At 42.4% G+C, this 26,355-nt stretch overlaps 1 protein-coding gene across 2 annotated transcripts in view; it reads right to left on the reverse strand.

The window, feature by feature from the left end:
* LOC103567316 (histone-arginine methyltransferase CARM1-like) overlaps nt 1–26,355 on the reverse strand; it is a 255,692-nt gene that overhangs the window by 14,365 nt on the left and 214,972 nt on the right. For both annotated transcript variants that reach the window (XM_008543957.2, XM_070590673.1), the window contains exons 7-11: nt 22,807–22,897; nt 7,647–7,728; nt 6,280–6,365; nt 3,661–3,750; nt 1,621–1,758 (exon numbers count right to left, since the gene is read on the reverse strand). In XM_008543957.2, coding sequence (XP_008542179.1) covers nt 1,621–1,758; nt 3,661–3,750; nt 6,280–6,365; nt 7,647–7,728; nt 22,807–22,897 — 487 coding nt within the window. The remainder of the gene's footprint in view (nt 1–1,620; nt 1,759–3,660; nt 3,751–6,279; nt 6,366–7,646; nt 7,729–22,806; nt 22,898–26,355) is intronic.

Genomic DNA, 26,355 nt, shown 5'->3' on the forward strand with positions numbered 1-26,355 from the left:
CCGGCTGCAACTTTTAAAAATTATTTTTGGGTCTATAAGATTGGCAAAACCATGGAGACTGATAACATCCAGTTTAGGGAAAGATGTGGAGAAATGAGCATGCTCATTGATTGCTGGGGTGGGTGGAAACTGGCGCAACCATTGAGAAAGGTGCCATCTATCACACTGTAACATGTACACACCTTTTGATCTGGCATTTCCATTTCTAGGTAACTCTTTTGGAAATATTCATGTCACCATGAAAGCTATATGTTCAAGGATGTGTATTGCAGAATTTTTTGCAATGGAAAAAAGACTTGGAAGCAACCTAAATATCAGTCAATCAGGGGTTTTTAAAAAGACATTATAGGGGCCGGCCCAGTGGTGCAGCAGTTAAGTTTACATGTTCCGCTCCGGCAGCCCAGGGTTGGACAGTCTGGATCCCGGGTGTTGACCTACACAACGCTTGTCAAACCATGCTGTGGCAGGCGTCCCACATATAAAGTAGAGGAAGATGGGCACGGATGTTAGCTCAGGGCAAGTCTTCCTCAGCAAAAAGAGAAGGATTGGTGACAGATGTTATGTCAGGGCTAATCTTCCTCAAAAATAAAAAGACATTATAGTATATCCATGCTCTTGACTATGCATCTATTAAAAAGAACAAAGCAGATCTATTTGTACAGATCCAGGACTTATTACTAAGTGAAAATTTAAGTTGAAGACTGCTAGTGTAATCTTCTTGTAAAACAACAACAAAATACCCCACAATGATGTTATTTGTTGGTAAATGCACAGAAAATCACCCAAAAGATATGGACCAATGGGTCACATCTGGGGAGTGGGGTGAGGGGTGGGAGTGTGGGTAAATTCTAGACACTTTTGTGGTTTTGAATTTCTATGTAAGCATGTTAACTTTTTGTCATTAAAGAAATAATGACTTTAAAAATGGAAGGGTTGATTTGTGAGGTGGTGAGCTCTCTGTCACTGGAGTGTTCAAGCACAGACCCCAGGAAGGGTGGGAGGTAGGGAGGGAAAAAAGTTGACTGAGATGACCTCTGAGCACCCTGAATGTCCTGAGAGTCCTTGAAGCACTCTGCTACTCCTTTCTCCTCTAAGTCACCCAGGAGAAGCTCCAACAAGATGAAAGAAAATAGAGCATTTAAAAAATGAGATAAATCAAAATAATCGCTGTAGAGACCTCGTGAAATCCATTACCAGCAACCAGTCCTGCCTGACACCGTACCCCACCCATACAGTGCTTTTCCCCCTGCAGTATGCATCGATTTTATTGTGCTAAATTTGGGAGTGTGTGGCTAGACAGATCTAGGTACGGCCAGGAAGCTGCCATAGGATTTAAAGCGCTTGATAACTCAAGCCTGTGGCCAGTGCTCCCAGGAGCTGATGCATTTCCTTCCTTCCTCCGTGGTCAGGTGGAGAAGGCTGCCCTTGAGTTATCTGAAGCTTCTCTTTCTTGCCACCCTCAGTGCAAGGGTGACATTGGTCCTGCAGGCTCTGACCTGTGCAAGCTCAGCCAGGCCTCTGTAAAGCCCGCTGTCCATTCCTAGGTGCTGAAGTTCCCAGGGCCTGCCAGCTGCCTCCTGCTTCCATCCCTCAGGGCCCAGTAAGCACTGTCCTGCTTACCGTTTATTGGCTACAAACAGCACTTTCCCCGAGAGGGTCTCTCCTTCCTTGGCAAAGAGAGGGGTCTGAAGAAGGCACCGCACCTGATACCAGTGAGTCAGAGGCTCCGTTGGGGCTGTTGACAGCCAAACTGTTACCCTGTGGGGCAAGAAGAGAGTCAAAAGCCAGTTATGTTCCAGGCCCATATGAATAAATTGGACTGGGCACTTAGGTTGATAAGCGGTTTCATTGTTTTTAACTCATGGAACCCTTTGAAGATGACAGCTCAATTTATTGAGCGGTTATGATGTGCTGGGTACTATACTAACAGCTTTATGTATATTAGTCCATTAAGTCTATACAACAACCCTATGAAGTAAGCCCAGAAAGGTTAAAGGACTTGCTCAATGTCACACAGAGGATGACTGGAGATTCAGGCTTCAAACCCATGGACTTGGCCACTCTGTCAACACGTATTTCTGAGTCAAAGCTCATCAGAAGCACAAAAGGTAACAGATTTAAAGTGGGAATTGATTTGTTTGAAAAGTCAGGCAGGGGGAGTAGGCTGGAGTTGGCCTATTACTGTCTCAGGACAATCTGTTCAGGGGTCCTGACCAGGCTTCTGGAAGCAAGGAAACTACTGGAGCAGACGGCCTCTACTGTCCTTCTAGCTTGGACGTCCTGCATTGGGGTGGGGGGGGGGAGCAGAGGGCGTGTCTAAGTTGAGGTTCTTCATTTCCTATGAAGAAGTGAGAACGTCTTGCTGTGCTTTGAATGCCGAGGTCACCTGTCCTGGGGGTTAGGCGGTGGTTGTTGGCTTGTAGGGAGTAAGGTGTCCATCAAGGATAGGGCGAATTCCTAGAGGGTTAATTCTGACTTGAAGATTTTGGGGGGAAATTTTACATAATTTAAGTACTAGGTAATATAAACCACTTTTATATCAAAATATACTCAGCTATATTATGGAGTAGAATACAAATTTTCTACAACTTTTAAGATAAAGCATTTAACTTCAAAGAAATTTCCCACTTGAAGCAGGCCACTTCAAGTTTATCTCCCTTAGCCCTGCAGAAACAAGTTCACGTCCTTGGGATATTACCGGAGGAAAGTGCAGATTCTTTGAACAAATACGCTATGCGGAATAGGAATGACCTGCACCTCATTTGTGCTCTCTCTGACTGTCAGCCCAGACAAAGCTTCCAGGGATCCCCTCCACCCCTGAGCCCCCCAAGCCCCTTGAGCTTTATCAGAGACCCACAGGCACTTCTTTCTCAGCAGGTGCAATGATGAGCCTGGATGTTTTTATAAGGAGTGGAGGAGAGCGTACTAGAAAAGTTTTCCCTTTGCCTCATCACGTGATCCAGATCAACTCCCTTTGCTAGTGGGACACAGGAGAATGCCAGGGAGCAGGGAAGTCAGGAGGACAGCAGAGATGTGGGGGTCGTGGGAGTGGTACAGCCCTTACAAGGGACACCAAGCTGACTTGTAGGTGGTCTCTCTCCTCTTTTCCCTGCAACTTTGAAATCTTTGCAGTAGGGGGAAAATGAGTTCACACAGGGAGAATCTACCTAATGTTGCAATTCATATTAGTAACACATGACAGCTTGATCTTAAAGGATTCTAGACTGTGAAACTGAAGGCTGCGAAGCACAGAGGGGAAAGTATGATTCAAGGTATTATCTAGACACAAGAGGTTCTATAACCAGGTGTGATGGAAGCCAAAGCAGGGGTTTGGGGGCCCCCTGCCTATCCTGGAAAAGAACAAGAGGGTCGATAAAGACCCTCTGTGCCCTCTTTCACGCCTGCAAATCCCAATCCAATTGGCTTAAGAGGTTCCACAGTATTTTGGTCAGACTTGATACGACGTTATGGAAAACCATCTCATTTTCACTTCATCCTAAAATCTAGAAGCAACATTAACATCAGTGCTTATTTTCTTGAAAACTGAAGAAACAAGTATTATTGTTGTGGAAATTAATTGTTAAAATCTCTAAAGTTAGGATTACGAACAGCAGAGGATAGCCTGGGATAGAGCAGACAGAGAAGGGGGATGATACATACAGAGATCCAACAAAGGCCACGTCAAACCAGAAGGCCAGGCCGTGGACGAGGCCAGACTGTGCCATCTGAAACACAAAGGGGATTTCTACTCTGCAAGGAAATAAAAAGAGAGAAAGAAAGGAGAAACGCTTGGAATCATCTTTTTGTTGACAGGCATCCTAGACACATTTGTGAGAACAGTGGGAACATTCACAGAATATTTTCTTTTTCTCTTAAGCGCTTTTGCTTTGGCAGCAAGGTTCTCTCTGTGGGTGATGGATGCTTGGGTGACACCGTGCATTTGAGAATGGTGCTTCTTGACAAAACTCCGCAAGGGCCACACCACCGTGCCGCAGCGACCCAGAACGCCACAGAGCGAGTGCAGCCTCCGGAGCTGGGTTCAATTACTGAAGAGCAGGACGAGCCAGGACACAGGGGACAACCATCCCCAGAGAAGCCAAAACATGGGCTGTGGCAGCTCCCCTGCGCAGCTGTGCAGGAGGGAAAGGCCGTTCAGCCTTCCAAAAAGTGAAGAGCACCACAAGGGGGAACATGAGGCTCAGGAAGTCACTGTCATAGTTCATTTATTTTTCCGGGAGGCAATTTAACTTCTCACCAGGCACCAGGCAGAGTCACGCAGAAGTGGCTATGGTTTATGCCAGATGCAGAATAAGTGTGAATAGAAAGAACGTTGGAAAAGATATAACAAAATCTAGATGCTGGACCTGAACTATCTGGGGAAGCTTGGAAAGTCACTGAAATTCTCTGAACCTCAGTTTCCTCATTTGTTGAAGGGTGGCAAAAATCTCTCTTGCTTCCCTCACAAGGTTCTGTGCAGGTCAAATGGGGAAAAATGTATATGAGAGTGCTTTGCAAACTTTAAAGTGTTTCACAATTAAAAGAGGACATTATTGGTCCATCGCTGGGGCCATGTCACTCCAAGGAGACTTATTGTAGGGACTGCTCTAGAGATTTGCAAAGGAGGTTGTATATTTGCACTGATGATGCCCCCAAAGGCCTAACTTCTTCTACCCTGCAGCAGTCAGAGCATTTCGAGAGTTTTCCATTGTACTTGTCACTTTGAATTTGTTGGTACTGCATTGTAATTATTCTTCCCATTTTTTGCATTTCCCTCAATGGACTACGAGCTCCTCAAGGGTAGACTTTACAAAACGACTTTTTGTACCAGCATAGTACCTGGCATCATAGGAGGTTCTCAATCAACATTCGCTAAATCAATGCACAAAAGAATGGATGACATCTCTGGAAAGCTAACATAGACACAATTTTCAAAAAATTCCCTGGGACTCAGGAGGTAGCCCAGGGCAGCAAATAAAGCCAATGAAAGTCAATTTTGTCCAGGCTTGTGGTAGTTATTAGAGTTGTTCCCAAACACCCATTCTCTCGCCCCAAGCAAACAGTAGGATTGCATTTATCTACTCACTGGAGCTCAGGCACTGTCACGTGATATGGTTTGACCAAGTAAATGCAAACAGAGGTGAGTTGTGTCATTCCAGGCAGGAGATTTTATTGCCAATACATACTTTGCCACACACCTTCTCTTTCCTTAGCAACCAAAATTATCACTGAGGAATAGACAGACCAGATAGAGGCTGCTGCACCAGCCTGATTGCTGGGGTGGGTGATGCAGAGCTAAAACTGGTGCACAATGGATTAATAGAGTAGGAGAGTAAGACACCCAAGTTATCAGAAGCCACTGAGGTTTCCTCTTGTTAACGCAGCATGTTCTAGCCTATGCTGATGGACACAGTACCCTTTGTCCATCGTGATCTCAAGATGGCTGATGGTTTGAGTGAGCCAGCTGCCCCTTCTAAAGTCTGACCCTTGCTTCCTCACGAGTCCAGGCAGATTACAACCTGACTGGGTCTTAAATTTCTTACCCAGAGAAAAATTATGAATATTGATCTCAGAAGAAAGAAGAAAAAGGGTAAAATACTTGTGAAAAGTCACCCAAAGAGGATTCACATCACCATCTGAGAAATGAGTCCTCATTTCAGAGGCTCTTCACCTGGAGGGAAAGGGGGCAAAAATTAACATTTATTGAGTGACCTCTTTGAAAAGGAGCCAGTGCCTGCAAAACTCTTAGCACAGTACCTGGTATGCAGGAAGCACTTCACAAGTGGTAGCTTTTCTTGTCAGTATTATGGGCACTGCCTGGGGGAGGGGTTAAAAAGCCCAGACTCTGGAGCCCATGGAATGGTTCCAATCCTGGCTCTAAGACACTTAGTACTTCTGTGACCTTTTGCAACTCATTGCTCCACTCTGCCTCATAATTGTCATTGGTAAAATGGGGATAACACTAGTATCATTTGCATGGGTTGTTGTGAGGATTAAATGAGTCACTGCCTGTAAAGGGCTCAGAACACTGCCTGGCTATATAAATACAAGCTATTACTCTTTCATTTTTATCATTCAATTCTTAAAACAATCCTATGAAGGAGCCATCATTATCCTCATTTTGCAATACATGAAACTAGTATGGATGCACCATTCCTGCGTGAGATTCACACCCCAAATCTCTGCTCTGAGTGAGCCAGAAAACTCTGCACTGAAGTTCTGGGGAGGGGAGAGGTGGAGAGAAGATTTTAACAACCAAGAGTGACACTGATTTGTACAAACCTGTGGAGATCTGCTTCTTCTGCATCCATAAAGTTTACTGTGTACTTGACTGTCCGAGCCATCAAAATCCGAATGTCAAATGTGTCCTTGGGAAAAAGAAAGCACAAAGATGTTATCTTTCTGTTAGGATAAACTGAACTCAAGCAGGATTGCAGTTTAGCTTTCCTCCTGAAATTTTAAGTCTGTAAGAGTTACAAGATAGAAGGTATGCGCTTAAAGAGAATAATATGAATAATAAAAAGCTAATGTTATTTAGTGCTTACTATATGTCAAGCACTAAGCACTCTGTGCTTCACTACATGCTGAGTGCTTTGCTAGGTTATATCATTTAATCCTCACAATAGCTTGGGAGTAGGCATTTGGTGTTTTTTTAATCATCCAGAATTTACCTCTTCTCTACATTCCAAGAAGTTCCATAGAAACTTAGTCCATGCTCAGCTCTAAGTATGGCAGGTGACTCCATTTTGGCCAATCAGAGCATTACTTTTTCCCTGAAGACAATCATTGGTTCACAGATGGCACATGACTCAGGTGGACAATCAGGCTCTATCTAAACAAATTCTTGAGTTTTGCCTAAGTTATTGGGAAAAGACAGGCTCTCTTGTGGAACTTGGAGTTGTAAGACTCCAAGGCTGGAGCTTCTGCAGCCGTCTTGCTACCATGAGGGGAGATCTTGTCTAGCAACAGAGTTAAATCAGAGAAAACAGAGACAAGTGATGAGAATAGAAAAATCAGATCGTGGTGACATTGTCTGAACTCTTGCAACAGGTCCATGAAACAAGCTCTATCTCCAGGCTTTGCAATTTTTGAGGGGCAGTAATTCCATTTTAGCTTAAGCCAGTTTGAGTTAGGTTTTCTTCTACTTACAACTGAACAAGTTTCAGAGAATGCAAACTTAAAGTTGTCCATGGTTACAGAGCTAGATGGGGCCACAAGTGAAACTGAAATATGTTTGACAGCAAAGCTCCTGTTCTAAGCTATTTATTATACAAAACTTCCTCTTCTATTATGCCTTGGGCCAGTAGAATCAATGGCAGGATATGGATTATTTACCAATTATGAGGGCTGAGTATATGCATGGGGCAGGTCAGGGCAGTGGGAGAATTAGAAGTTACTTATTGAAAGGCAGTTAGAAAATCTCCTTGCTTTCAACAATATCATTCTCTGAGAAATTTCTTAATTGATTGGGAGATCAGAGCTGGAAGACCTGAACACATAGTGCTCGAAGGAGCTCTTTCTTCTCTTCCATAATGGCTTAGCACAGAGCCTGGCAGCACAATGCATGCCAGGTGCATGAGTGAGCGAGTGAGTGAGTGAATCAATAGATAAACACAAGGGGAGAGAGACTGTAAAGAGAACACACTTACTACTATGGGCTGTCTGAAGTATTCCTCCACTGCAGCACCCCGGAGACTGGACAGGTTGACCCCGTAGAAGCACTGCTGGTACCTGAAGTAGACAGCACAAAGAATCACCATTATCTTGTCCTGCACCTGAGTTCCCAAGTCCCTCACAGCTGTGACGTGCTGCGAGGCTGCCTCACAGGTCCTCTATGTTAGCCCTGGAGCGAGTGCGAGAATATACGAAGGGCAACTGGTCTACAGGGAGTGGCAGAGGAGGAAATTCTCTCTAGAGAATCTTCAGACCTGTACTTGACCTGGGGAGGGGAGAGGGGAGGGGGGAAGCAGTTGAGTGAAGGAAATTACTTGTGGGTAGATTACTCAGAAGGATATTTGGAGATAGGAAGCTCTTTGGGCTCCCACTCTTGACCTGATGTCCCAACACGGCTGCCTGCTCTGTGACACGCTGTCCACGTCCTGAAACCCAATTCCTCTGCCTTCTCATTATCCCATCCCAGAGTGTGACTTTAGATCTCCAAAGCCTCTCTATATGCCTGTAGTTTTAGGAAATAGATTTCCCTTGTCTGCTCTTCTGTAGCCACCGGCCTGCACCTTCAGGATGGCATTTGCTGCAGTGGCCGACACGAGGCAGAGAGTCACAAGTGAGTGAGGGCTGTGTCCAGTGGTGAAGTGGAGCTGGCTTGTCAGAGTGCATTGTGCATATTTCTTCCCAATCCCGGGGTCACGGACATCTGGACCACAGAAACTGGCAAACACTACGGATCACGCTGTATCTCCTCCATGAGCCAGAAGTAAAACATTTACCAGCACACCTCTGGCATGTCTTACCTTTATGTACCTGCTGCATGTCAGACCAGGCATGGAGCACAGCAGGTACTCCAGGTCAGCTTGGCTAATGGTCTTGACTATCTATTTAGAGGGGAGGTCTAGGATGTGGATTAAGAGTAGCATTATTCAAGCTCTGCCATGGACTAGCTGTGTGCCTTGGGCAAATCATTTGACCTCTGTGCCTCAGTTTCCTTATCTCTAAAATAAGAATAATTAGAAGCTCACTTTTTAGGGTTATAGTAAGGGTTAAATGAGTTAATACAAGCACTTTCAGCAGTCTTTGACATTTTGTTACTACTATATAAGTGTTGGCTAAAATTCTCTGAACTTCACCTTCTCGGACCAGCACTGAGGACTAGGGTAGTGGTTCCCAGTCTGACTGTGCTGCGGGATTACTTGGGGGAGCTTGTTAAAAATTCAAATTCCCAGGCCCAACTCCAGAAAGTCTTGGGGACCCATCATGAGAGACTGAAAGCCTTTATCCTGAGCTTGAAAAGAGGCGTCCCTAAGAAGGGTGTGTGTGTGTGTGTGTTGTATGGCCTCTGAATCAGATTCATCAGCCTCCACCCTCCCCCAACCCCACACCCACCAACCTGCAGGGAGGAGAGAAAAAAACAACAGCACAGAATAAACATTAAAAAAATGTATGGTGCAGTTAGATTTTGATGGAAGGACCAGTCAGAGTAAGGCTCTAAATCAGAAATCAAAGCTTCAAATGCCCTCTTGGGAGGCCTAATCATGTTATGTCAACAGCCAGTCCTCAACCTGCAAGTGAAACGCAAGCCCCACTGAGCAGCTGACAGATCCTGAAGGGCCTGTACTATCTCTCACCTCTTAGTCTTTACTTGTTTTCCTTTCTATCTAGAACGCCCCTTGCCCCCTTCTGCCCTGTTAATTCCCACTCAATCTTTTAAGACTTAGCTCAAATATTCCCATTTAAAATTTTAAAACCTTGTGTTACGTTAAATATTTAAGTTTTACACATTTAAAAGCAAAAGTATTTTCTTATTCATCAGTATATACTTAGCACTGACCTGGCATATTGTTAGGACTAAAAATTATCTATCTACCTACCTATCTATCTTTAATGAATGAATTGGGGACTTGGTGTCCTTAATAACCCTATGTGTGGGCATGGTTGCCAATGAGGATAACGGAGAAATGAAAAGTCATCAGCCTCAGTTTCTCTGGCTTGATTACTTGTTTTCTAACCTTCTTCCACCAAGGGCTGCAGCCTGGCTGGCCAACAGGTAAAGCTGAACAGTGCCGCATGTCATTTTATAAGTATCCATACTGAAAACAAGGCTCCTACAATCCTAGAAAATGCTCGGAAACAGAACACTGCAAGTTTAAACAAGCTTTCCAGTATTTAGGAGAGTGGAAATATTCTTGGGGAAATAAGTCATTGTCACAAAAGTTTTTATTAGCGGGAAGGAGGAGGGAGAGGGGGAGAAGGGAGGGGACAAGAGGGACAGAGACAGAGAGAGACAGACAGAGAATTTCCCAGAGAGCCCAGAAGGACACCCCCTGGTCCATCTTTAGAATCTCCTGGGAAGCTTTTAAAAATTGCTGATGTCTGGACTGCATCCCTCCAGTTGCGATTTCTTTGATCTAGCGGTTTAGCCGTACTGCTTGTTTGCTTCCAAAGCTCGACAGGTGACTCTAATGTGCAACCAGGGTTGGATACTACTAAGCTAGCTGTTCTAGAATCCTCGCCAAGTAGGTGAAAGAGAAAACCCCAAGGGCAAAGATACTCTCTACCTGGCAGTGACTGAGGTTGAAAACTGCTCTCTATTTGTTGCATACAACCTCAGCTCTCAGAGACGCTCTGTCTGTGCCATTTACTTTGCGTGTTCCATGCCAATTAAAACCCAGCAGCCACGATCAGTGTGGTGCAAACAGGCACTGTTCCTCGGGCAGACGGAGAGCTGCGGGCAAAAAGCCCACCGCCGGGGTTTTAAAAACTTTCTGGCTGGACCATCTTTCTAATTCTTAGAAATCTCAAATCTCTTTCTGAAATGCATCATAAAATAATTAAAGCAGATGGGAGCTGGCGTCTCTCTGGGTCTCCTAAGATACATTGTTGGGGGGTGATGGATCAGGAAACGAATCTGTTGATTTGGAAGCTAGTGATAATTTCCATTGTTTTCATCACATGTGGGTTTTATTTTCCAACTTAACTTCTGGCCTCTTTATGAGCGCATAAGGTGGAGTCCATGTGTGTTTTTTCCTCTTCACTTAAATTTCCAGTGTACTCCTTACCCCCTCCCCTCCTTCTCCACCATAGTACATGCAATATGGGGGAAATTCCTGCAAATACAGTCCAAAGGGAAAACAATCTTACTATTATGTCCTCCTAAACATACCCAGAGTCCAGAGAAAGAGGCATCCATTTACCACCACATTAGCTTCTCTACATTCTCCACGCAGAGCCTAGCTTGGAGAAGCATCCAGGAAAACCTTCCCTCTCTGGTCTCTTTTCTTCTTGTGGCCTCTCCTCTAGTTCACCTGGGTCTTTTGTCTCTCCTCCTCCTCCACACATCTCCTCTCCCCTCCAGTGTCCTGGATCTGTCTGAGAAGGATGGGGGCACAGCCCCAGGTTCTCTTGCAGAGGTTAGCACTGGTCTCTCAGATTCAACAGAGGGGAGCTTCTCCAACGCAAGCACTCCTTTCTCTTGCTGAGATGAACGCACTGTCTCATCGGATAACTCCGATATTTGACTTTAATAAAAATCTTTGCTTCTTCATTCTATTGTACCAAAAACAAATTCACTCATCCACATTAAAAGCTTCCTTGCTTTAAAAAGACCAGAAATGAAAGAAAAGGAATAAGAAGAAGGAGATAAGAGGAATGGAAAATCCTATTCTGCTGTTTGACAATTAAGCAACTTTCGGGTATATTAATGTATTATGCTCTACCAGAATTAACAACCAGGGGTATGCCAACCTGATGAGAGATGTATATAACCCTGAGACCTATAAAACAAAAGAAGGGTCCAAGGATGTCACCTAAGCCACACGTGGTGCTGAGCCACACACAGTATAAGAGTGTGGCTGGAATGGCCTGGTAGGAGTGCCTGGTAGGAGAAGGATGTGTATCTAGGAACAAATTGCACCTTTGTTTCATTTCTTATACATCCCTTATATACAGCAGGACTTTAGGCTTGGTTGTTTTTGACAATTTTCTCCATCAGCAAAATGCAGACATACCACAGTGTAAAGTGGTATCTGTAAAGATGCTTAGCTCATTATGTCTCTTTTGGGTTTAAACTCCAGCAAAGTAATGTGGCTTATATTTTACATGTGATATAGTTATATACCTTTTATATTTGTGAAAATACATTTTTTTTAGTATAAAGAAGAGGTAGAAATGGGTGCACAGTCCTTAAAAGAAATCAAGCTTCAGATTGTGCCTCTTTTGTAAGAAGTAAGGGAAAGCCTGTGATTCTGTAAAGGAACCCATGGAGCATCCCTGGGTGCACCACTGTAGATCTAGACATTACTGGTTTGCATAAGAATTGGAGCTGTATTGGAAGGAAGAGCAGATCACTCAAGACAACTATGGTGGCCATCTCCTGTTTGTTCTACCCAGGAAATAGTTACTCTTCTTCTGGTAACAGCACCAGATTTTCTTCTGGGAAGCACCTCTTCCCCTCTCTCACTTCTTGTGGTTTGGATGGTCTTGACTCTGTCCTTAGTTCTAAAGGTTGGCATGTGGCTCAGTCCCAGCCAATCAGAGCATCTTATCACCCTGGCCTTGGCAATGGACCCACAGTTAAGCCTCTGGCCCGACGAAAGTCAAGACTTTTGCTCAAACTGTCACAAAGGAGAAGTAGAAATGGAGCTATGAGTCTATAAATCTGGATTTGCTGGAAACCACATTGCTGCCATGAGGGAAAAGTTGATTTAAGAATGGAGCTGGATATGAGGGATAGAGAGAGACCAGGAGCCAATGACAGTTGCCTGCACTCTGGAATCCATTTGTGCTGGAGAACTTGAATCTACTTTTCAGCGTTTCAGATACATTAGTCAAAGTAATCTTTTGCTTAAGCAATTTTTAATTGGGTTTTTAGTCATTTAAAACCAAAAGGAGGGCCAGCCAGGTGGCACAGCGGTTAAGTTCACACATTCCGATTTGGCGGAGCAGGCTTTGCTGATTGGGATCCCGGGTGTAGACCTATGCACCACTTGTCAAAGTGTGCTGTGGCAGGTGTCCCACATATAAGTAGAGGAAGATGGGCAAGGATGTTAGCTCAGGGTTGGTCTTCCTCAGCAAAAAGAGGAGGAGTGGCAGCAGATGTTAGCTCAGGACAAATCTTCCTCAAAAAAGGAAAATAAAAAATCAAAAAACCAAAAGCATCGTAACTGAAAGAAAACAGTTAATAAAATAAGAGTCTGCCTGTATGTGTGCTATGAACGTAATTCTGAGAGAACAGTTTAGCCTAATTCAGTGAAGTCCTAATTCTGTGAGGACTGAACTAAATTGCTTTAAGTTAGAATGTACAGAACCAGGCCAGGGGATGGTGTGCTAAACGTCCGCTGGAGTTGGCAATTCTGTCTGGAAATGAAAAGCTCTGATGCCAGAGGATCCAGAAACTGAAATACTGAATTCCTGACTACACAGGTCTGGGCCCAGAGGTAGAATATTATGAAAGAGCTATGAGTTTGACTTAGGAAATTGTCAAATATAGAAATTGAGGTTTATTCTATGAGCAAAAGCCAGAGGAGTTCAAGAGCTGCAGATATAAACAGAGAAGCAGAGGAAACATCAAGAGGAAATACTGGGTAGCTGAAAGGAGATTATAGTCTAAGGAATCAATGAAGTATAAATGAAAGAAGGACAGGAGCATGTGAAAACGCAAATATGATGGCGCTAGTCACAATAGTATTCCTGCAAAAGTTCTTTCTCTGTGATGCTTTGTGCCATATACTTGGCTTCTGACAAAAATTTGGTTATATTACATGGTAATTTGAAACGTTCTTATTTGGTCCACATTTATTTCCATGAATCAGTGACTAGCCGGCCAAATATATTTTTAAAAAAGATCAGAAGGTCTAAAACTTTAGCTATGCCAAAAGAACCGTTAGTAGGAATTTCAGTTTGGGGGCAGAAGTAGCCTAAGAACAAACCATCCGTTACCTTTGCAGTAGAATTTAGCAGCTGGTCCATTCAGTCGAATGGATTTCCTTAAAAATAATGTTTCTCAGCAGTACCATGGTCAACAAGGCATTTAGTAGACTCAGGGTGGAAAAGTGCAAGAAGGGAGCTTTCATTGCCTGTGGCAGAGTCTGCATACATTCATCTTCCCTTGTCCTTTGCAAGCACAGACTTCTGATTTCTGTAAAGAACAACTGATCACAGGCCATCCACCATGGGCATCCCTGATGTCACTCAATTGGCTCTGCCCTTGTCAAGAATGATGGATGAATACCATCACTCACAATACTCTGGAAAGGAAACTGAGAAGTATCTGCGGTTCCTTAGGTGGTACATCACCTTTTAAGTGTCACCTCAGATCCTCTCAGTCTTACCATCTCTGGAATCTTCAGCAACGTGTTCTGCCCCCGCTGTGCCAAGGTGTAGGCTCATCTGGCCCCACATGGGCACAACCCAACAGTGCCTCACCTCAGGCCTGCACTACTTCTCTCTCCCCTCCTGCCCTGGGGCACATCCTTGTGGACTCTGGGGCATGAGACCCATTTAGTGTTCCTGCATGCACAAGTCAGAAGTATAGCCTAGTTAATGTTGAGGAGTGAACAGTTGAACAATGGGGTGTAAAGCCAGTGGATAAGTTAATTTCTTTCTGATCCTCTGTGTAAACTGTCCTGAGATTGAGTTCCTTCAATCTCTTGAAGATGGTCCTGCTGGATGAAGCAATCTCTTGGTGTTTGATACCATGTGGTGGTCAGCTCAGTAATGCACCTTTGCATTAGGTATCCTTCCTTCTCTGTCTCACTTTAGTTTCTCTCCATTCTTGTTTCACTGGGATTGCATTCCTTAATAAAATTGTCTCTTTTAAGCTTTGCCTAAGACTGTGCTTCCTGGGAAACCCAAGCTAAGACAATCAATATGAGGTGTGGCCCCAGAATGTAGACCCTCAAGATGGAATTACTCATCATTTTGATGAAAATAGAATCCTCATTGCTAGTGGTGAGTGGGGGGTGATAACTCTTCATATGGAGATTCATCACAATTACTAACGGTCTCCCTGGAGGTTAGTTAGGATGTAGTAAATGCAGAAGGTGAAGCATTGGACTTTATGGTGACCGTGTGCTTGAAGTTTTGGGGCAATGATAATTATATGGATTGAGGGGTAGGCAAGCCTCTGTTAACAGCATTGGAAGACTCGCAAAAAGAAAATTATAATCTCATAGCAGCCAACCTCCAACTTAAGACACACTGTGAAATCCAGAGGGCTGCTTCAGCAGAACTTAAAGGAATTCTTATCTCTTTGGTGTTCCAAGGCCTGCTATGCTGGAAATCAGGTACAGAATCTGACAAGTAAGACTTCCACATTCCTGACTCTGAAACTGCCCCATCTCCCTGTTCCAAACAACATAGCAAAACAGTAATAGTAGAAGAGCTGCAAGGGAGACTGGATGTGCAACCTCGACGGGTCTTATGTATCAAAGCTGGCGTCCGGACAGGGAGAGACTAGGGCCCTTAGACCTGGGATTGCGATAGTTGAGTGGACAAGGCAGAGAATCCTGAAAATACCTTTCAAGCTCTCCTCAAGCCTTCACGCCAGCAGGAGCAGAATTCTCATCCCTCTTGTCAGAGAACAGCTTCCCCTTGCCTGAAGACTGCACAACAACTTCTCCTGAAGCCTGTGCCTTCCAGGATTATTCTGTTCTCCTCGGGATCTGCCTCACTATTGTCTACTGTCTCCAGGCTAATGACCCCTCATTGCTGTCAGACTGACAGCTCAAGCACAGCCTGAGCAGTAAGGACAATTCCTATTCCGGCAGGAGATAACTTACATACCTCAGAAACTGCAGAAGCTGGACAATATTTTCTGCTAAGAACCAGGGAAATACATATGGGAGTGGATTCTAAGTGTGCTAGACTAGGAAGGACAGAATATAAGTCAGTATAGGATACAATTCATTGACATGGGCACTCATAGGATTCAATGTTCTAGCAAGATATCAGTCCTAATAGTCTTCTGGGATGTCAGTTTGAAGCTTAGTCAGGAGGATAGCTTACAGTCAATGAGATGGAGATTCCAGAACTTCTGCAGCATAGAATTGAGGAAGGAGTCAGAAGGCTTAGGGAGATTTACTAGGAAGACCTAAGAACACGCCACTGCGTTCTCAGGGGAAGCCCAGGAAACTCACCTGTCATAAAGGTAATAGGGAACAAACTAGTGAGAGAGTTGTGGTATCTTTGAGAAGCTTAGGGTGTCTGTCCCCAGTGGATCAAAGATGGGGACGCTGCCATTCAACTGTGCTCTCAATGAGCACAACTTGGATGGAATTTCAGAATGTCAGAAGCAAGAAAGCAGTAATTAACTGTCTTAGGCAAGAATGACACAATTACAGTGTTGGAAAGCAAGGCTAGAGTGGTAATTAGGGTAACTTGACCCACAGGGATCTGTGGTGGTTGTTAATAGATCTAGTGTTACCAGAGAGGTGAAACAGATGTACAGTCAATAAGATAGTACTCACTTTGTAGAACAAAAAACACTTGCTAGCTGGTGAGCAGGACAATGTCTCCTGTCACAATGGAAAGATCTCACCCAATTTCCATATCTGGTTTATGGATCCAGAGACCACGGGTCCATGATTGAAGTGGAGGCCCAGCCCCTTGAGGAAGGACTCTGCAGTGCCATCACAAGCACATATGGTAAATATTCCCCAGTCCTTCTCCAGAGGGACCTGGGTTTCTATGACAAAGCAACTGTGTTGGAGAAAGGAGAATATCTGGATTTTTTGAGGAATGTTAGATAAGAAGGCTGAGCTGGACTGATACCAGGGGATTTAGAACACCTTTGGTTAGTGGGGGCTTATGGAAGACAGGTAGTGAATGAAGTTTTGGATCAAGTCCATCTCACAGGGTATCTAGAGGCTTCACACCCACCCTGTGGTTATCTCCCCAGTCCCTGTATGTACAATTGGGATAGACGCACTCAGTGTCTGGCAGAACCCTCACACTGGCCTGTGAAAAACAGGTTGTCATGGTAGCAAAGTACAAGCAGAGGACCATCCCTGAAACTGAAACTTCCCTGGACCCAGGTAGGTAATATTATCTTTAATTTATAAATAAAGAAATTGTGCCTCAGAGAGATTAAATTAACTTAGTTAAGGCTTTATAGTTAGTAATTGACAGAACCAAGACTTAAATACAGTTCAGTCTGGCTCTAGAATCTGAACCATCTGGCTTTTAACTACTGCCTACTTTGCCCATGTTTTTACAAGTTCCCTAATTGTAATAAATGTAACAAGGCAAACTAGGTCCATCCCAAGCTTCTTGAGAATATTTGGTTGCTCCTCTTAATTAATCCTATGTATATATTTTTCTTGATACGAGAATCAATTTAAAATTGTATTTAAAGGCCTTGGTTTAAAACCCCTGAACCAATTATTTTCAATAATACCAGGACTGCCCATCACATAAAGAAGTTTTACAGCTGGGAATGATGAGTCTGCATGACTGAGCTTTACTCTCAGGAGATACTTTACAGAACTTAATTAATAAGGGCCCAGAAATCTTAATTAAGTAAGAAAAGGAAATTATTAATCTTGTAGGTGACTGCCACTAACATCAGAACATACTCTTGCCTATTAAGAGAGAGCCCCATAACTGGTTGTTTAGAAAGGATAAAGTTATATGCTTCCCGCATACTAAAACTAAAATAAATTTTAGAGTTAAATGTAAATTTAAAAAAATGTTCAATGGAAAAAGTGAAAATGCGAAAAAGTAGAAGGAAGTTAATACCAGACTCAGGATGAGGAAGCCCTTTTCAAAATAAAGAAAAAGAAAGAAATTATAAAGAAAATATTGGTAGATCTTGCTACACAAAAATTGTTAACTTCTTTTGTGGTGAAAACAATCATAAAGAAGATTATAAGGCAAACTGAAAATTCTGGCGAAAATATAACAGAGTCTTAATATATAAAGAATTCTCACAGAGAAATGCATTTTTCTTCTAGTCAACAAAAGTGTATTGACCACCTACTATTAGCTAGGTTAGATGATGGGCAGACAGCAATAACAAGACAGCCACTCTGATGGAACTCATAGTCTCATGAGGGGAGATAGGCAATACATTAAATAAGTATGTAAAAACATGTAATATGGCAGATGGTGATAAGTGCTATAGAGAAAAATGAAGTGAAAAGTGGGGTAAGAGCTTCCAGGAGGGTAGAGATTACAATTTTTAACTGATAGAAGGTCTCCCTGGGAAGATGACACGTGAGCTAAGACCTGAAGGAGGTGAGAGCAAGCCACAGGCCTGTCTGTGTTTCAGGCAGAGGGAATGGCAGTGAGGTGGCAGCAAGCCTGGTATGTTCAAGGGGAAGCAAGGAGACCAGTCAGTGAGGCCGGAGTGCAGTGGATAAGAGGAGTGTGGAAGGTGACATCAGAGGGGCAGCAAGGAGGAACTAGATCACGTAGGATCTTACCATCCATTGTGGGAACTTTGGCTTTGACTATGCAGAAAGTAGGAAGCCACTGGAGGTTTTGAGCAGAAGAATATGATCTGAATTATGCGTTATCAAGGTCATTTTGATTATTGTTTAAGAGGAAATCAGTTAGGAGGCTACTGCAAGGCTGTAGTAGAAGCTGGGTTTTTGTTTTGCTTGTTTTGTTTTTGCTTTGAAGGGGTGGGCAGTGTGTGGGGGTGAAGATCAGCAGCTTGCCTTTGGGCATGTTAAATTTAGGATGCCCCATAGACATCCAAGCAGAGCCATCTACAGCCAGTTGGACATCCAAAGTCTATGGTTCCAGGGAGAGGTCTGGGATGGAGTTCTAACTATGGGAGTTGTCAACATAAAGACAGCATTTACAGCCCAGAGAGTGAATGTGGTTAGTAAGGAAGGGAGTGTAGACAGAAAGGGCAAGACATTGAAGAACTAAATCTGGAGTAAATCCAACCATAAAGATTCAGGTCATGAGGAAGAATCAGCAGAGGAGATTGAGAAGCCGAGGCCAGTGAGGAAGGGGGAAAACCAGGTTCGGGCTCCAGAAGTGAAGAGTCAACAGTGTCAGGTGTTATTGATAGGAAAGTCAGGTGAAGACTGATAATTGATTATATCTAGTGATCCTATTTATTTAGCCTATTAGTTGTGTTTCAGTCTCTCAGCTCACTCCCTCAGAATACACCCAAACTCATTTTTTTTTTTTTGAGGAAGATTAGCCCAGAGGTAACTACTGCCAGTCCTCCTCTTTTTGCTGAGGAAGTCTGGCCCTGAGCTAACATCGTGCCCATCTTCCTTTACTTTATATGTGGGATGCCCACCACAGCATGGCGTGCCAAGCAGTGCCATGTCCGCACCCGGGATCCGAACCGGCAAATCCCGGGCTGCCGAGAAGTGGAACATGTGAACTTAATCGCTGCGCCACTGGGCCGGGCCCCTAAACTCATTTTTTTGCATCCTCCTCCTTCCTCTCAGCCAGCATCTCCACTTCTCTGCCTCTTCTAAGTTCTGTGGATCAATACAACCAAAGGCTCCCATGCTGGCAGTCTAATGCAGAAACCTCTTTATAAAGGGAGGGGAATTAGAAGGAAAGTGAAGGCTGTGCATTTTGATAACTCTATTTTCTAAAATACTTTTTGTGTTTGTTGACTAAAAATAAAACTGTTCAAATGCACTAGCTATCAAAGAAATACAGATTAAAAATAAACTGGCCACCATTTTTTTTGCAAATCAAATTGGCATTTAAAAAAACATATCCCGTATGGGCAAGACTCAGCAGACATTCTCATGTACCACTGGTGGAAGTGTTAATTGGCAAAACTTTTCTACAGGGCAATTTGGCAATATATAAGAATAATTTTTTTAAAGTTCTTTCTTCACACCTTTTGGTCCAGTAATTCTGCTTCTAGCTATTTATTGTAAGAAAATAATCAGAATGCATGCCAAGATTTCTGTAATAGGATGTTCACTTTAGCATTGTTTCTTATAGAATTTAGAATATAGAATTCTATAAAATTATACATTCTTGTAGAATATAGAAACAATACCTTAGTGTTGTTTCTCATTGAGTTTATAGAGTTAAAATAGTAATTAAAACAATTTAATAGCCAACCTTGGAGGTTGAGTCAATAACTTATGAGCTAGCCACAAAAGAAATACTCTGCAGCAAAATGTCTAAAAGATATGAGAACATGTCAACAAGGTATTGTCAAAGTAAAAAAAAACAAGCTAACAAATGGTATTTATGGTACAATTCTAATTTTATAAAGAAGAAGAACAGAAAAATTGGAAAGATATAAATTAAAATCTTAATAGTGATCATTTCCATACATGCTTGAGATTATTGGAGTTTTCACTCATTTAGAAATATTTATTGAGGGCCTACCATGTGGCAGGCACTGTTCTGAGTGTTTGGGATACATTAGTGAAAACTAATAGAATTCCGGCCCTTGGAGTGCTTACATTCTATCAGGAGGGATACAGACAATAAATAATAATAAATAAAGGAATTATATATCTTTTAGGAGGTGATAGATGAAAAACATGGAGCAGAAAAAGTGGGAGTGGTACGGCTGCCATTTTAAATAAGGTGGTCAGGTTAGGTCTTATCAAGAAGGTGGCATTTAACAAAGACTCTATGGAGATGAAGGAATTAGCTACATGAATATTGAGGGAAAAGTATTCCAGACAGGAGGATCAGCAATGCAAAGGCCCTAAGGTGGGAGCAGTTCTGAAATGTCTGAGGCTCAGCAAAGAAGCCTGTGTGGCTGGAGCTGAATGAACATGGTAGTAGGAAATGAGGAACCAGACTGGGTAGAACCTACTGGAAGGTTTGGGAATGCTAGGAATAGGCAGGTTAAGAAACTACTGCAATAATCAAGATGAGAGATGATAGTGTTGGGATCAATGGGGAACACTGAACATAGTGAAAATTGGTTAGATTCTGGATATATTTTGAAAGTAGAATCAACACAATTTTTTTTTTTCTTTTGGTGAGGAAGATTCACCCTGAGCTAACATCTGTGCCACTCTTCCTCTATTTTGCATGTGAGTCACTGCCACAGTGATGACTGGTGTAGGTTTGCACCCAGGAACTAAACTCGGGCCACCGAAGTGGAGTGTGCTGAACTTAACCACTAGGCCTCAGGGCTGGTCCCAACATAATTTCTTGATGGTTTAGATATGAAGGGCAAAGAAAGAGATGCCTTCAAGATTTTGAGCCTGAATGATTGGGAGGAAAAGTTGTCAGCAACTGAGGTGGAAAGATTATAAGTGGAGCAGGTTTGGGATGGAAGTAGGGGAGACTGAGAGTTGAGTTTTGGACGTGGAAAGTCTCTCCAAAGGGAGATGTCCAGGAGGCAGTTGGCTATAGGCAAATATGGCGTTCACAGACATGTCTGAGCTGGAGAGATATGCTTGGGAATCACTAGTATATGGATGGTATTTGAACTATGGGAATGGGTGAGCTCACCAAGGGAGTAACTGTGGACAGAGAAGAGGCTATTCGGGGAACTCCAACATCAAGAGGTTAAGGGGACAAGTGACAACCAGAGGAGGACTGGTTGAGAAAGTGACTAGTGAGGCAGGAAAAAAATCAAAAGAATGTGGGGCAAATGCTCAAATGCTGGTAGGTTAAATAAGTGGAGAAGGGAGACTTGATCACTGGATTTAGCAATGTGGACGTCAGGGCACTGATGACCTTGATAAGATGGTTTGGGTAGAATGCCTTGAGAAAAATTGAAGTGGGGAATGGGAGACTATTGAGTAAAGATAAACATTTTGAGGAATTGCTGCAAAGGGACTTAGAGCCATGGGTAGTGGCTGACTGGGGATGTGAGGTATAAAAAAGGTTGTTTATTTTTTCTTTTTAGTTGGATTAAATAGCAGCATGTTTGTATGCTGATGCGAGCCTCGTCAATCCACTGTGATCATTAATATTCTCATGGTAGTAATATGGCAACAGATGGTACAGTCTGGAGATCACACAAGGACTGTCTGGACAACCAAACTCTCCCAGTAGTCTGGTCTACTCTGTTACCTGAAATTCCTAACTCTTGAGCCTCTTCATTGACTCAGGAGGTCACCTTTAAAATATAAACATTTAGGGTCAGCACGACCTTACAGAACATATCATAATTAAGGTCTCCTCCACCTCATCACCCCAAACACATCAAGAAGCTATTCACCTCCATTGGTAATCCTGTGGCTTGGAGTTTCAGAATTACGGATGGAGCAGAAACCACGAAATCCTATGAATGTGTGGTAGGAAAGCCTATTTTTGCAAGAGAAAATTGGGGAGAAAGAAAAATCTTAGCCCTTTGGCCCCACTCCTCATCAACCTTTGTAACCCAAGAAACCAAAGCACCTCCTGTTTGCTGCCTCTTCACCAAAGGACAGAATTACAAAGAGAAAACCCAGGAAGGGTTCTGCATTCCTCAGCCAGAACTCAAAGCTTAAATTTTCGCATCCATCCTCATCCATCCACCAGCACATGCCTGTGTTCCCTGCTACTCACCTAACGTTCCCACTCGGATCATATCCCTTCTGTTTCTCCCTCCCATGGGTCCAATATCCTTCTCCATCCCTCCTTCTCCTTATAAAAGACAGTTCTCAGGGAAGAATGCCAGAAGGAATGATGGTTTAGAACTAGCAAGAGTTTTGTGTTAGTTCTCATTCTACAAATGAAGAAACCAAGTCTCAAAGGGTAAAGTGAACTGCCCAAAAGCCAACAGACAATTAGCAGCAAAACTCCAAAAAAGATTTGATCAACTAATTTACATGGAGGTGTGTTGATTGATACGTTCTCTGACAAAGGCACTTTGTAGCCGAAGCCTTAGCCCTGAGCCAAAGGAATGGATGGTGACGGAGGGGGAGGATGTTGTCATTTCAGCAGCAGGGTAGTCTTCTGGAAGTTGGATATTGCCTAAGCAGCTCCCTGATGTGTCTACTCCAGTGGTTCTCAATGGGAGGTGATTTTGCCCCCCATGGGAACATTTGGCAATGTCTGGAGACATTTTTGATTGTCACAACTAGGGGGAAGGTGCTATTGGCATCTAGTAGGTACAGGTCAGGGATGCTGCTAAACAATCTACGGTGCACAGGACAGCCCCCACTCACAACAGATGACCCCAAATGTCAATGGCTTTAGAAACTCTGGTTTCTAAATGGAAAAGGAAGGGAAGAGAAAAGAGAACATTACCAAAAGTTGGCTCTGGAGTAGTGTTCCATGTAGAGCTGTTCGTCAGAAAAGGGGGCCAAGTGGATGTCACTGAATGTCGGGAACATCATTCCTAATAAGCAAAAGACAACAGACCCAAAAGTTGACTCCTATTGCCTTCTAACTGAGGGGTACACTCACCTGCCATGTGGCCAATTCCATTGTTTCATTCTATTTCAGTTATTATACAACAAGCTAAAATATAATTTTGCCTCAAAGCAAGGATAGGAAAATTAGGCAGAAGACCAGAGGGGATATAAAAAAGAACACCAAAGCAAGTCACAAGCTGTGTTATACCGAAAGTTTGTAGGGTCTTAGGGGAGGCATTTAATCTGGCTTATTTGCCTTCTCGGCTACTGGCATTTTTCCTTTCTATATGTCCTGTGCTTGGAACTCTGGGCACTTCCTTTATTTATTTTTTTCCCTCTTATTTATTGTAAAAACAGCTTAGCTTGGAAAATAATCAACACTCCTTCATTGTATCACATTATTATTTTCATTGTTAGACTTTGTCCCTGTGCAATCATATTGACTATTTATCTTTTAAGGTGCTGTTGGAACTTATGCTTATATGCAGGTTCATCATCCTCCACGCTGGGAAGCCCACACTTGCATTTTGTTCCTTACATCTGCAGTCACAAGGAGAAAGGTAGATTCTTTTGTGGGCAAATGAACACCTGGACTGGCATGCCTGAAGTCGGCCTTCCTGAGCAGGTGGACATGGTGATCAGTGTTATCATTCTTGTCATTTTAGGGAAACTCTTTGTCATAGTCATTTATTAAACTGTATATGAAAGAAAGATGAACCATTAACCATACTTCAGAAACGAGGATTGCCTAAGAAATTGGAGATGCTGTCACAAAAAAAATAAGAATACCTAAAATTTCTTGATTATGCTATCTCTGCCATGAACTTTTCAATGGGCTTTCCATGATTAATTTATTGAATCCTTGTAACAATATAAAGTAGGTTCTATTATTATACCCATTTTATAAATGAGAAAGCTAAGAAACAGAAATTTAAGCGATTCAGCCACAATCACAGAGCTAATAAGTGGAAGAGAAAAATCCAGGGAGTTGAATCTCATCCAATAGTTCATGGCCCCATACCTTAACTATGCTCCCGCAATGTCTGCTAAAACAGAACAGATGGTTTTATTTAGGGTATTTTCAGAGGTGGTCAGAGATAAAGCATGATTATAACATCACTCATATGTCCCCAGCTAAATCTTGTGTATTGGGGTCAAAACAATAATGATTGGGCGATGGTTGTTCAATTTCAAGATAGAAGGATATTAAACAATGGTAGAAAAGTAATATGTATCACTATTTGAGTAAACCTGGGAAGTTTCAAAGGAAGATGTTCTGAACCCAAGCCTAATAGGAATTCCAAAGATATCAGATAAAATGGAGGAGAGAAAATCATTCAAGGCTTAAAATATAAGAAAAATTCCAAGAGTTGAAGAAAATGGAGTCTTCTAATTCAACACACTCACTAAATGTCCAGCACAAGAATTTTAAAAGTTTCATGCTAAGAAGACTAGAAATAAAGACAAGACACTAAGAATGTACAGAGGGAAAAACTATGTCACTCTAAAGGATCAGGAGTCAAAATGCCATTGGACTTCTCAACAGCAATATTAGAAACCAGAAACTAAAAAAAAGAAGCCTTAAAATTACTGAGTAAAACTTGTTTTCAAGTTAAAATTCTCTACCCAGCAAAATGATAATACAAGGACTCAAAAAGAGGTAACTTCTCAAGCACCCTCTCTCCAGATGCTATTGGAGAATATTCTTAGGTAAACCAAGAAAGAAGGAGACAAAAAGAATGATGATGGAAAGTCAAAGTATGGTAGCCATGCAATAGGACTGCAGAGCAACCAGTTCAACTGTTGTGGAGGAGGCCAGAGGACTACAGGAGGAAGGCTTGCATAGAATAAATACCCATAGGCACCTATCAGACCTGTTGGAGCATCAAAAAAATTAGCCACGAGTATATCGAAAATTAAGCTAATGAAAAAACAAGGCAATTAACTCCAGGAAAAACAAGAGCTTTCATGAGAAAATACATAATCATGTGCACCTACTTTACCACCTGACTCAGCATTGAACAATATTTACATTTTCATAATAATGTAAAGATTGATTACTGATTCAACCAAATAATGATCTAGGTCCATATTTCCTTAGATTAAATTCTGAAATCCAAAAAGCTCTGCAATGCAACAGATTTCTGTAAGTTTCCAACATCATTTGATGGCAAAACCTGACCTGAACTGACATGAGTCTATTTATAGTCTTTATTTATCTCACTTGGTATCCATATTCGTATGTTTTGTTGCAGAAACACAAAGTGTTTCATTACGGAATGTTGGCTCAGATCCCCCTGGAGACGTTAAGTAATATATGATATATGACTGTATTACCTTTCCATAGTCCCCCAGATTCTGAATTCTGAAATGTGTCTGGCCCCAAGGGTTTGGATAAAGGATTGAGGAGCTGTATAAATTTACTGAAAGGACGGCAGGAGCGAGGGTGCATCAAGAGGGGAAGGAGCTGTTATGTAGGAGAGCTAACTTCTCAACCAGAGTGACAGGAATAGCAATATGATAATTTTATATAGAAAAATGTAGGTAAATAATAGAAGAAACAGAGACTAGAGTTGAAAGGAATAGGCTTCAGGGAGCAGTCTCAGGATAGGAAGAGGTGTGGCACAGGGTTACTATCTTTCATTAGAAACCTTTTTCTTACTATTTGATGTTGTAAACTATGTCTTATTTTGATGGAAAAGAAAAATAATTAGGAAAAAAATCAATCATCCTTCCCTCAGGAACACACAGGGTAGAAAGCCGATAAAATCAGTCTTCATTTCTACTTGTCTAGTTAAAGATACATAGCCCACTATAAAATTTCATATCCATTCCAAATACCTGGGGAAAAAGGATGCCCAGATATTAAGTCTAAATATTCAGCTTAGAGGGGCTCAATAGATGCATGTTAATTAACTATGTTTAAAATCTCATCATATGAAAGCACTTCCCCATTTGAAAAAGCCCAGAAAAAAATAAAAAATTCTTTCCGGGGGGTATTGAGGAGGAAAGCCAGGAGGCTTTGTTCCTTTGCTTTCATCTCCCACAGTTGAATTTCATCACATGAGGACAAGGTTTCCAAGATCTTCCTGGGCTGTTTGACAATGGGAATGCTAATGAAGTTACTGACATTAGGTACACTTTGCCCAAGTTTATTTACTTATTTTTGCAGGAGGTTTTTTTTAAGTGCCTATTCCTGAATCCCTAAATTTTGAAGAATGTAGGAAATTAGAGATGAGCCTCAAGCTTTACTTACATGCATATATTGGTACCTTGGTGTGTACCAGTTGCACTTTTATTCACTATTTTGTCATCATAGGATATCACGGTGGGAAGTCACAACATGGGTAATTTAAAGTAAATGAAATTGGGGTAAGGAGCTGCAATTCTCATGAGAGATGCAACTGTTAAAATTGGCCAGTTACTTTCTACACCTGAATTG

The sequence above is a fragment of the Equus przewalskii genome, chromosome 22 (genome assembly GCF_037783145.1).
Source record: "Equus przewalskii isolate Varuska chromosome 22, EquPr2, whole genome shotgun sequence".
NCBI lineage: Eukaryota > Metazoa > Chordata > Mammalia > Perissodactyla > Equidae > Equus > Equus przewalskii.